The sequence below is a fragment of the Delphinapterus leucas genome, chromosome 4 (genome assembly GCF_059928025.1).
Source record: "Delphinapterus leucas isolate spDelLeu-1000000601 "Yukka" chromosome 4, BTC_Dleu_Yukka2, whole genome shotgun sequence".
NCBI classification, from domain to species: Eukaryota; Metazoa; Chordata; class Mammalia; order Artiodactyla; family Monodontidae; genus Delphinapterus; species Delphinapterus leucas.
The window spans coordinates 47979318-47991811 of NC_143132.1; the positions used below are offsets into that span (position 1 = coordinate 47979318).

General features: G+C 38.2%; 1 protein-coding gene across 2 annotated transcripts in view; it reads right to left on the minus strand.

Moving 5' to 3' along the window:
* Nucleotides 1–1166: 1166 nt before the first annotated feature.
* The window catches only part of TOMM70 (translocase of outer mitochondrial membrane 70), a 44855-nt gene continuing 33527 nt past the window's right edge, over nucleotides 1167–12494 (minus strand). For both annotated transcript variants that reach the window (XM_022588644.3, XM_022588580.3), the window contains 3 exons: nucleotides 4759–4856; nucleotides 4048–4170; nucleotides 1167–1622 (listed from right to left, as the gene is read on the minus strand). In XM_022588644.3, coding sequence (XP_022444352.1) covers nucleotides 1469–1622; nucleotides 4048–4170; nucleotides 4759–4856 — 375 coding nt within the window. In that variant the 3' untranslated portion in view covers nucleotides 1167–1468. The remainder of the gene's footprint in view (nucleotides 1623–4047; nucleotides 4171–4758; nucleotides 4857–12494) is intronic.

Sequence of the window (12494 nt, forward strand, 5' to 3'; positions counted from 1 at the left end):
CACAAAGTGATTTCTAAGTAAGAGGGTGAGGTAAAGGTAAAATGAACAAAACAAAACAAAAATCTGCTGTCAGAAACCTTAGTGTAGTGTGGACACGGTCAGTCAGCCAGGCCTTAGAGACCAAGGTTAGTTCAAAACTAAAATGCACTCCACGTGTCCTCAGCATCTTTGAAAATACTGGCTCAAAATCCCTTAAGTACATGTAGCCACAGTTAAGAAGCATTAAACTTGTCACTTCAGGAAATACTATGCTTCTGGATCTGAGACTTTCATCCTTTTTTTTTTTTTCCTTTTTCTTTTTTTTTTTTTTGTGGTACGCAGACCTCTCACTGTTGGGGCCTCTCCCGTTGTGGAGCACAGGCTCAGCGGCCATGGCTCACGGGCCCAGCCGCTCCACGGCATGTGGGATCTTCCCACACGGGGGCACGAACCCGCATCCCCTGCATCGGCAGGCAGACTCTCAACCACTGCGCCACCAGGGAAGCCCGACTTTCATCCTTTTTGAACTGTTAGGCCACATTTTCTTCACTAGAAATTTTAAGCTAATTAACTACTTATCACACTTACTTTGTCTTTACATACACAACCAACCTGCATTTTCTTTAAAAAGTACACTGTTAAATAGTAATACCTATTGTAGAAAATAGCCATGGGCAATTATAAATACATTTTCATTTCATCTTACCTCTTGCCTGGTCTGCTCTCCCATTAATTCTCAGTCTTCTAGCACATATATCAATTAGAATATCTTGCTTCTGCATAATTTACTCTATGAAAACCAGCTGCTGTAGACTTTAAGAACGATGTACATTATCCATTATAGTTGAAGGGGGTCAAAGGTTTAAGCGTCGCCACTGCATCTAACGTTCTGCAGAATCAGAGGCATTGTGCATGCTGACAGTGGTTAAAAGGGTCTCAATTTTGCTGTCGTAAAAACGAAATCCCCACTTAAGCTGTTTCCTTCAAAAAAAAATCAACTAAAAGGGATTAATCAAATCTAAAAGAATCTTATTTTACAGCACTTACTATGTTAATTTAAAAACCAACATGCTGTAAAACTGCAAAATACTCATATATTATACACACACACACGCACGCACACACAAAGACAAGATCATCCAGAACATAGTCACCCTCCCACCCCCCTCAAAAAAAAAAGTCAGATCAACAAATCAAAATTTTTATTTGCATGGCCAATTATCATTTGTACTCTTTGCAACTTCATTTTAATATCCCTTTAACAGGTTCTAAGCTTTTGTTGCACAGGGCATAAAAGCTGCAACACCGCAAACTTTCTTCAACAGGCACTCCCACAACACCTAAAAATGAAACAGATGTAACAAATGACAACAGCACAGACAGAAATACTAAGCTCCACCATTCAACGTAGTTCACGACAGTGTCTTTAGGGTTCAGTTGAAGAGGGGGTAAACTCCTAAAAAGAGGGTCATTTTCCTTCCCCCATATTTTATAATGTCGGTGGTTTTAATCCATATTTCTTTGCAACTTCTGTCTGGGCATGGGCAGCATCACAGAGTGAGTACAGATGAGCCATCTCCATTTCTGATTTGGCCAGGTTAATAGCTTTGTTGAACATGTCAATGGCTTTCTCCATGTTTCCTCTAAAACAACAACAATTTTAAATGTTTCAGATTCAACAAGCACTTTACAGAATGCAATGAAGTTTATAAGTGAAGCTACATGGAGCCTGACCTTTAAGTTTCAACTATGATTCTAATAAAATGCTTCTTTATAACAAAATAATGCCTAGCACATAGAAAACACTCAATGAATGTTAGCTACTATTACAAATACTATATGCTTATATTATGCTACTTGTGGTCTTTGTTTGTGGTCTTTGTTTACAGATAAGAACAGTGAGACTAGAGAAACTAAATGACTTATTTAAAATCATAATCATATGGTTCCTAAATTCTGCTTGTTTCTACTCCACCATGAGGCTCCTTTAGAAAGCAGTGACATAGCCTCAGAGAACATTACAGGTATTCTGGGGCCTTACCTTCACAGATCTGTGTGAGCCCTACCAGCATATCCCTTACCCAACACTCTACTCCATACACACAGGTCTCCCTGAGTTCACTCATGCTCATAATGCTCAGATTATTTACTGCTTCTCTGCCTGATTCTAGCCAAATCCTCACCTTTCTAAGGCCCAGTTCAAATACAATATCCTCATGAAAAATACTCTCCCCTTCCCACGCTAGAGGAATTGGCCACTCCCTCCCCACTGTTCCCATGATTCTATTGTCATTCTATGCACAGTCAGATGAATATATATTGATATTTGTTTACACCACAGTCTTACCAGATCCTTACGGGACACCTTTCAATTCCTAGAACTTAGTACAATGCTTGGTAGCTAGTATCCATTTCTTGAATAAATGGATGAATATGCTTGGTCAAAAAATATATAATTTATCTCTTACAGTCTAACTGTGATCAGGCTCTATATACTTGCCAAGAACCAAGAGCTATTTTAAAGTAACTAGTACTGGCTATGTATATATGCATACATGCATGTAATCTTACAATAAATACTGTATTAAGTCCCCACTATATATATGCCAGTTAGAATCTAAGAAGTACAATGTACCTCTGGGGAGACTGTACTCAATCTCCTACTACATATATTGATGCGGTACATAATAGACTTAATTAAAAAGAAAATAACTTTGAGAGTTCATGTTCAGGTATTAGGTAGACAGCAGATTTGCTAAATCCTAGGATAATCAGCAATTTCATTCATTCACATTCACTTATCTATTTGTAAAGCAGGATGCAGAATGGATTTCTTAAAGTACAATTAACACACAAACAAAATTCATCAAACCCCATATATCAGGGGTCCTTAACCCAGGCTCTGGGAACAACTTATCTGCAAAGTTTTTGTACGTGCATTATTTTAGGAAAAATCCACAGCTTTGCTCAAAAGATTAAGAACTATTACACCATCATATTCTAGTATGAGAATATTTTATACACATTAACAAACTGGCAATTAAGAAATAATTTAATATTTATATGCAACTGTCATTGTAGATGGATAAAAAGAATCACAAAAATTTTCATCAGCCTATATATATTCTACCTACTCTGGAGCAGAAAGACAGAGGACCCCAGAAGTGACTGCATGACAGGTTATTAAGACAACTCCTACTAACTCCTGACAAGCGATGGTGGCAAGATCTGTTACTTTTGGCATCAGTGAAATATGGGCTCATGTCCTCTTTCTACGTGCTTAACCATGTAACCTTGTTATTTAAACCAGTCTGGGCATCAGTTTCCACACTCTTCAATTAAATGGAAGATCATATAACCTCAACCTTTATAAAGACTGGGGTAAAAATCAATTGAAATAATATTTGGAAAGCTCCTAGAGTTCAGTACCTGGCCTAGAGTAGATACTCAAATGGATGGCAATGCCAGTATCAAGATGGTACATTACACTAAATTCTATGGCATAAAGAGTTATCACCTATTAATGGTGGATCTCAAGTGCAACTCTGGATAAACATTTACAGAAAACAAGAAGTTACATGAAAGAATTGCAAAAGTTCTTATCCAACTCCCTGATTTTAAAGAAAACTCGGGGGCTCAGAGGTGATGGTGCAATTTGCCTAGCCACTTGGCTGTAGCAGGATCTAAGTCTTCGGGCAACGTGGCTGCCAATCCTTATGCTACACTGCACTGCCTAAGTACACTGCAGATGTTTTTTTCCCTCCAAGAGAAATAATACAGGTGAAAGGAGGAAAAAAACACAACAGGTATTGGAGAAAGATCAAGTTTCCCTTTCTAATGTATATGCCTGACTTAAGCAACTTTTAAGTGTGACTTTTAAACAGGAAAAATAATTAAACAAGGAAAATCAAAGTTGTATAGTTTCAAGGGAATATTGCCTCAAAAGGCACAACATGTTAAGACTTAAAAATTTAATGATTATTCACAATAACCTGTCTATAATGAGAAGAATGAAAAGATAAATATGGAGATGCCCTAACTTTCCTAAGGACAGACTCTAGAAGTTACCTTTGTACTTCAATAGTTCCCATGGTTTCATATGCAAAATCACATTTATTGTCAATTTCAATAGCCTTGCTGATAAGCTCCAAACCTCTATCCAGATCTTGCTTCCACTGAAGCTGAAGTAAACTGCAAATGCAAAACAGCAGTCAGATGTGACCATGGCCCAGTATCAACTGGCTCTCAATGAATTTATAATTTAATTTACAAGGAAAAACAAACTAAAACAGTACAGAATCAGCATCAAATTGGTTTTCTGCCCTCAATTTATAATGGTTTTGTAGTCTATAAATTCCTTATTATGAAAAGAGTGTCCAATGGTCTAGGCTCTATTATTAACTTATTTTGCACAGCTTAATGTTTTACTCTGTATAAATTTAAGTGAAGTTTTAAAATGACAATTCAAGTATACTAGGACAGGAAAAACTTATCTTACGTGTTTCCTATTTTGATACAAGTTAACATCTGACAGGATGTTCAGAACTGAAATACTTAAGCTAGGGTGAAAATAGCATATTTACTAATTATTGTATAATAATGAAACATAAGTAAAAGAAAAAGTAACAGTGAAGCATCCACAGCATTAAGAAATTTTTCAGTTAACACTGACACTATCTACCACAGTCCCCTTTCTCAGCGACCAAAAGAAATCCATCTTACTACTATGCAAGAAATTTAGTTTCTTACTGGAACAAACAGACCCACAAAAATACATACCCTTTATGAACGTATGTTGTGGCATTGTCTGGTTCCAAATTAATACATTTATCATACATTTCATCAGCTTTACCAAACTGTTGTTGATCTGTTAATGCCTATGTGAAGAGATACTTCAGTTAAATTTAGGTAACTGTCACCCTAAGCAGTTAAAAGTATACTGCTTATTAATTATTAAAATTTACTTCATGTAACCATTCATTACCAAATTATTGTTTTGGGGATTAAACTTATTTAAAATGTTGCATCTTAATTATTGGGGTTTTTACATAGCAATATTATAAATATGAAATCTTAACTGTTCTCTCTCTTTATTAAATTTGTTAGTAATATGCAACAGAAGATCTAATAAACTCTAGAATACAGAAAATCCCACTCTTGGTGCAAGTTCTAATATCAGATTCTCACAGGTACATTCATGTCACTTATTCATAATTTATCATAATATATCCTAAGGGAATTACTTTAAAAACAATACTCATTTGGAAGGATAAGTTCAGATAGGTATGTTAACTGTTATCAGTCATTCCTTAAAAATGATTGGTCAGAGAAAGAAAGCAGCTACAATCAACTGTTTGAAGGCAAATCCCATGGCAGAAATGGAAGGCTTGGTTATATGGATACCAGATCATGCTGATCAAACTTTAACTCTGAGAGTTAGCCGGCATCTAAGCTCAAGCTTCAGGGTTCAAAGAAAAAAGTCATACTATGTAACTGTATGTAACTATATATAACTCTCTCTCTATGTATAAATAAAATTTGCTATATATAGTAAAGCAAACATCAGAAGAGGGACCAAAAGATAGACTCTTTAGTGCAAACAGACTTGTAATAATGCTAGTGCTGATAAGATGATGCTCAAGTAGGGCTTCCCTGGTGGCACAGGGGTTGAGAATCTCCTGCGAATGCAGGGGACACAGGTTCAAGCCCTGGTCCAGGAAGATCCCACATGCCGTGGAGCAACTAAGCCTGTGCACCACGAGTACTGAGCCCGCGTGCCACAACTACTGAAGCCCAAGTGCCTAGAGCTGGTGCTCTGCAACAAGAGAAGCCACCGCAATGAGAAGCCCTCGCACCGCAATGAAGAGTAGCCCCCGCTCGCCGCAACTAGAGAAAGCCCGCGAAGCAACAAAGACCCAACGCAGCCAAAATAAAACAAATAAATTTATTTAAAAAAAAAAAGATGATGCTCAAAGTAAGCCAAAACCTGTTTTGAAGGTAACATAATGAGGGAGAAATGTACAATCATGAAACCTCTGCAAAAGAGTTGTTCCTAGTATTTGGTTTCTTTAAAAGCTAGTCAGTGGCCTTTGCTCTTTTAGCTGCTTATAGAAATCTGCACCAAAAAAGCCCTTCTGAATTTCATTTCAGTGATGAAGATGCTCCTGTCACCTTCTGGCTTGTTCCTAATTAAATATAAGCCCTAAACCCAAGTGTACTATTCAATACAAACGTCATACAATTATAATGTGTGTTTGTCCTATTTTAACTTCTATACATTCTATAAAATTTTATATAGTACATGCTTTCACAATTAATTGAGCATGTAGTCAGCAACCAATGTATCATTTTGTTTTCTGTCTAGGAATTATAAGAACGAAGACTGAGCAGATAAGATTTCAAACTGAGGTTAATGAATTCCTGGGTTGCAGAAGTAAACCCACACACCTATGGTCAATTAATCTTCGACAAAGGAGGCAAGAATATAAAATGGGAAAAAGACAGTCTCTTCAGCAAGTTGTGCTGGGAAAGTTGGAGAGCTGCATGTAAATCAATGAAGTTAGAACACACCCTCATACCATGCACAAAAATAAAGTCAAAATGCCTTAAAGACTTAAAACATAAGACATGACACCATAAAACTCCTAGAGGAGAGCATAGGCAAAACATTCTCTGACATAAATTATACCAATGTTTTCTTAGATCAGTCTCCCAAGGCAATAGAAATAAAAACAAAACTAAACAAATGGGACTGAATCAAACTTACAAGCTTTTGCACAGCAAAGGAAACCATAACCAAAAAGAAAAGACAACCTACAGAATGGAAGAAAATATTTGTAAATGATGAGACAGACAAGGACTTAATCTCCAAAATATACAAACAGCTCATACAAATCAACAACAAAAAAACCCAAACAACCCAACTGAAAAATGGGCAGAAGACCTTAATAGACATTTCTCCAAAGAAGACATACAGATGGCCAGCAGGCACATGAAAAGATGCTCAACATCACTAATAGAGAAATGAAAATCAAACCTACAACGAGGTACCACCTCACACCAGTCAGAATGGCCATCATTAAAAAGTCTACAAATAACAAATGCTGCAGAGGGTGTGGAGAAAAGGAAACTCTCCTACACTGCTGGTAGGAATGTAAATTGATACAGCCACTATGGAAAACAGTATGGAGGTTCTCAGAAAACTAAAAATAGAATTACCATATGATCCAGCAATGCCACTCCTGGAAATATACCTGGACAAAATATGATTCAAAAACATACATGTGGGGGTGGAGTCAAGATGGCGTACTAGGAGGATGTGGAATTTGCATCTCCTTACACCTAGGGTACCTACCAGGCACCAGTGGGGAACCATGGTCAACTAAGGGGACAGGAGGAACCCCCAGCGATCGGGTAGGATGTGGGGTGTGGGGGGAGTGAAGGGGGACAAGTGGAGATGGGACGGGTCTGGCGCCCCTGAGGGGTGGCTGGGGGAGTGGAAGGGATCCCACATCCGAAGGGGAAATTGGGGAACCACTGGGAGGGCAGAGGATCAAAAGGGAGTGTAGCCAGGTTTCCCCTGCCCCCTTGGGCCCCTAGTAACCTGCTGAGATACCAGGCCTGATCCTCTGCCCACCTAGGACCCCTCCAGCCACACAGGTCCTGAGGGAATGGGAGGCAGGGAAGGGGGAGCAAAAGTCAAGGCCAGACCTATGGGACTGGCACCCCTGAGGGGTAGCTGGGGGAGGGGAGGAGTTCCTACACCCAGTGGGACCTACCCAAAGTTAGGAGTCCAGCAGCAATGGGGGAAGACCCTGGGGAGACAGTGGGAGAGGGGTGTGAAGGAACGGAAGGGAACACGGCCAGTGCTCTTCCTGTCCACTTAGGCACCAGGGAGCCTGTTGGGCTCCAAGGCCTAATACTCTGCCCTTAAAGCCTCCCTCCTGCTCCACAGAACCCAAGCCCCGCCCCTACACCCCCACCCAGGGCCCTACCTCTGCACTCGGAGACCCCTCCAATGCGCTGGGCCTAAACCCCACCCACACACCCTCACTCAGGGCCCGACCTCCAAACTCTGGAACTCCAAACTCCGGAAGCCCTCCTTTGGACATACTGCCTGCCTCTCCCCTTCCTTGATCATTCAGGTCCTAAGCAGAGGCCCCACCCCATGCTTGAAAGTCACCCCGCCTAGGCTCCACCCCACACTCAAACGACACCCCCCCACCCTAAACCCCACCACTGCCTAAGTCCCACCCCACCTAAACTCTGCCCCCACAGACAAGGCTTTTTTTTTTTTCCTTTTTCCTCTTTTAGATTGGGGTTCTGTTTTACCTTGCTGATTCACTGTTGTTGATTCTTTTATATTATTATGTTCCCTAATAAATCTTTTATTTTTCTAATTTTATTTTATTCTTTATACTTTGCTAGTGATCTCTCCTTTTGGCTTGTTCCCCCTACCCCTTTTCTGTTTTCTTTTTTCTGGTGTGGTTTTATTTTACATTGTTGCAGTTGGTTCAATTATAGTTTTATTTTTCCTAATACATTTTTTATCTTTCTAATTTTATTTTCTTTGATACTGTACAGCTTTTTTTTTTTTTTTTCTGTTTTCTTTTTTTTACTGCACCACAAAGCTTGCGGAATCTTGGTTCCCAGGCCGGAGGTTGGGCAACGAGCTCCTGTGGTGGGAACTCCAAGTCCAAACTGCTGGACTAACAGAGAACTTAGGACCCCAGGGAATATCATTCAGAGTGAGGCCTCCCAGAGGTCCTCATCTCAGCCCCAAGACCCAGCTCTATCCAACTGCCTGCAGACTCCAGTGCTGGATGTCTCAGGCTAAACAGCCAGTAAGACAGAAATAAAGCACCACCCATCAAAAAAAAAATGAAATTATAAAAAATACGTTACAAACAAAGGAGCAAGGTAAAAACCTACAAGACCAATTAAATGAAGACGAAATAGGCAACCTACCTGAAAAAGAATTCAGAGTAACGATAGTAAAGATGATCCAAAATTTTGGAAACACAATGGAGAAAATACAAGAAACATTTAACAAGGATCTAGAAGAACTAAAGAGCAAACAAACAGAGATGAACACCACAATTACTGAAATTAAAAATACTCTAGAAGGAATCAATAACAGAATAACTGAGGCAGAAGAACGGATAAGTGAGCTGGAAGATAAAATGTTGGAAATAACTGTCAAGGAGCAGAATAAAGATAAAAGAAAGAAAAGAATTGAGGACAGTCTTAGACGCCTCTGGGACAACATTAAATACACCAACATTCGAGTTATACAGGTCCCAGAAGAAGAAGGAAAAAGAAAGGGTCAGAGAAAATATTTGAAGAGATTATAGTCGAAAACTTCCCTAACATGGGAAAGGATATAGACAATCAAGTCCAGGAAGCACAGACAGTACCATAAAGGATAAACCCAAAGAGAAACACACCAAGACACATATTAATCAAACTATCAAAAATTAAATACAAAGAAAAAATATTAGAAGCAACAAGGAAAAAGCAATACATAACATACAAGGGAATCCCCATCAGGTTAACAGCTGATTTTTCAGCAGAAACTCTGCAAGCCACAAGGGAGTGGTAGGACATATTTAAAGTGATGAAAGGGAAGAACCTACAACCAAGATTACTCTACCCAGCAAGGATCTCATTCAGATTTGATGGAGAAATTAAAACCTTTACAGATAAGCAAAATTTAAGAGAATTCAGCACCACCAAACCAGCTCTACAACAAATGCTAATGGAACTTCTCTAGGCAGGAAACACAACAGAAGGAAAAGACCTACAATAACAAACCCAAAACAATTAAGAAAATGGTAATATGGTAATAGAAACATACGTATCAGTAATTACCTTAAATGTAAGTGGATTAAATGCTCTAACCAAAAGACACAGACTGGCTGAATGGATACAAAAACAAGACCTGTATATATGGTGTCTAAAAGAGCCCCACTTCAGACCTAGGGACACATACAGACTGAGAGTGATGGGATGGAAAAAGATATTCCATGCAAATGGAAATCAAAAGGAAGTTGGAGTAGCAATTCTTATATCAGACAGAATAGACTTTAAAATAAAGACTATTAAAAGAGACAAAGAAGGAGACTGCATAATGATCTAGGGATCAATCCAAGAAGAAAATATAACAATTGTAAAGATTTATGCACCCAACATAGGAGCACCTCAATACATAAGGCAAATGCTAACAGTCATAAAAGGGGAAATCGACAGTAACGCAATCACAGCAGCGGACTTTAACACCCCACTTTCACCAATGGACAGATCATCCAAAATGAAAATAAATAAGGAAACAAAAGCTTTAAATGACACATTCAACAAGATGGACTTAATTGATATTTATAGGACATTCCATCCAAAAACAACAGAATACACTTTCTCCTCAAGTGCTCATGGAATATCCTCCAGGATAGATCATATCCTGGGTCACAAATGAAGCCTTGGTAAATTTAAGAAAACTGAATTTGTACCAAGTATCTTTTCTGACCACAATGCTATGAGACTAGATATCAATTACAGGAAAAAAACTGTAAAAAATACAAACACATGGAGGCTAAACAATACGCTACTAAATAACCAAGAGATCACTGACAAAATCAAAGAGGAAATCAAAAAGTACCCAGAAACAAATGACAATGAAAACACGACGACCCAAAATCTACGGGATGCAGCAAAAGCAGTTCTAAGAGGGAAGTTTATAGCAATACAATCCTACCTCAAGAAATAAGCAGCATCTCAAAAAACAACCTAACCTTACACCTAAAAAATTAGAGGAATAAGAACAAAAATACCCCAAAGTTAGCAGAAGGAAAGAAAACATAAAGATCAGACCAGGAATCAATGAAAAAGAAATGAAGGAAAAGATAGCAAAGATCAATAAATCTAAAAGCTGGTTCTTTGAGAAGATAAACAAAATTGATAAACCATTACCCAGACTCATCAAGAAAAAAAGGGAGAAGACTCAAATCAATAGAATTAGAAATGAAAAAGGAGAAGTAACAACTGACACTGCAGAAATAAAAAAAATCATGAGAGATTACTACAAGCAACTCTATGCCAATAAAATGGACAATCTGGAAGAAATGGACAAATTCTTAGAAATGCACAACCTGCCAAGACTGAATCAGGAAGAAATAGAAAATATAAACAGACCAATCACAAGCATTGAGACTGTGATTAAAAATCTTCCAACAAACAAAAGCCCAGGACCAGATGGCTTCACAGGAGAATTCTATCAAACATTTAGAGAAGAGCTAACACCTATCCTTCTCAAACTCTTCCAAAACACTTCCAAACAAAGATGTCACAAAAAAAAGAAAACTAGAGATCAATATCTCTGATGAACATAGATGTAAAAATCCTCAACAAAATACTAGCAAACAAAATCCAACAGCACATTAAAAGGATCATACACCATGATCAAGTCGGGTTTATCCCAGGAATGCAAGTATTCTTCAATATATGTAAATCAATCAAAGTGATACACCATATTAACAAATTGAAGGATCACAACCATATGATCATCTCAATAGATGCAGAAAAAGCTTTTGACAAAATTCAATACCCATTTATGATAAAAACTCTCCAGAAAGTAGGCATAGAGGGAACCGACCTCAACATAATAAAGGCCATATATGACAAACCCACTGGCAACATCATCTCAGTGGTGAAAAACCGAAACCATTTCCTCTAAGATCAGGAACAAGACAAGGTTGTCCACTCTCACCACCATTATTCAACATAGGTTTGGAAGTTTTAGCCACAGCAATCAGAGAAGAAAAAGAAATAAAAGGAATCCAAATCGGAAAAGAAGAAGTAAAACTGTCACTGTTTGCAGGTGACATGACACTATACATAGAAAATCCTAAAGATGCTACCAGAAAACTACTAGAGCTAATCAATCAATATGGTAGAGTAGCAGGATACAAAATTAGTGCACAGAAATCTCTTGCATGTATACACTAAGGATGAAAAATCTGAAAGGGATATTAAGGAAACACTCCCATCTACCACTGCAACAAAAAGAATAAAATACCCAGGAATAAACCTACCTAAGGAGACAAAAGACCTGTATGCAGAAAACTATAAGACACTGATGAAAGAAATTAAAGACGATACAAACAGATGGAGAGATATACTATGTTCTTGGATTGGTAGAATCAACATTGTGAAAATGACTATACTACCCAAAAGCAATCTAAAGATTCAATGCAGTTCATATCAAACTACCAATGGCATTTTTCATAGAACTAGAACAAAAAATTTTACAATTTGTATGGAAACACAAAAGACCCCAAATAGCCAAAGCAAGAGCAAGAAAGAAAAACAGAGCTGGAGGAATCAGAATCAGGCTCCTGGACTTCAGACTATACTACAAAGCTACAGTAATCAAGACAGTACGGTACTGGCACAAAAACAGATATAGATCAATGGAACAGGATAGAAAGCCCAGAGATAAACCCATGCACATATGGTCACCT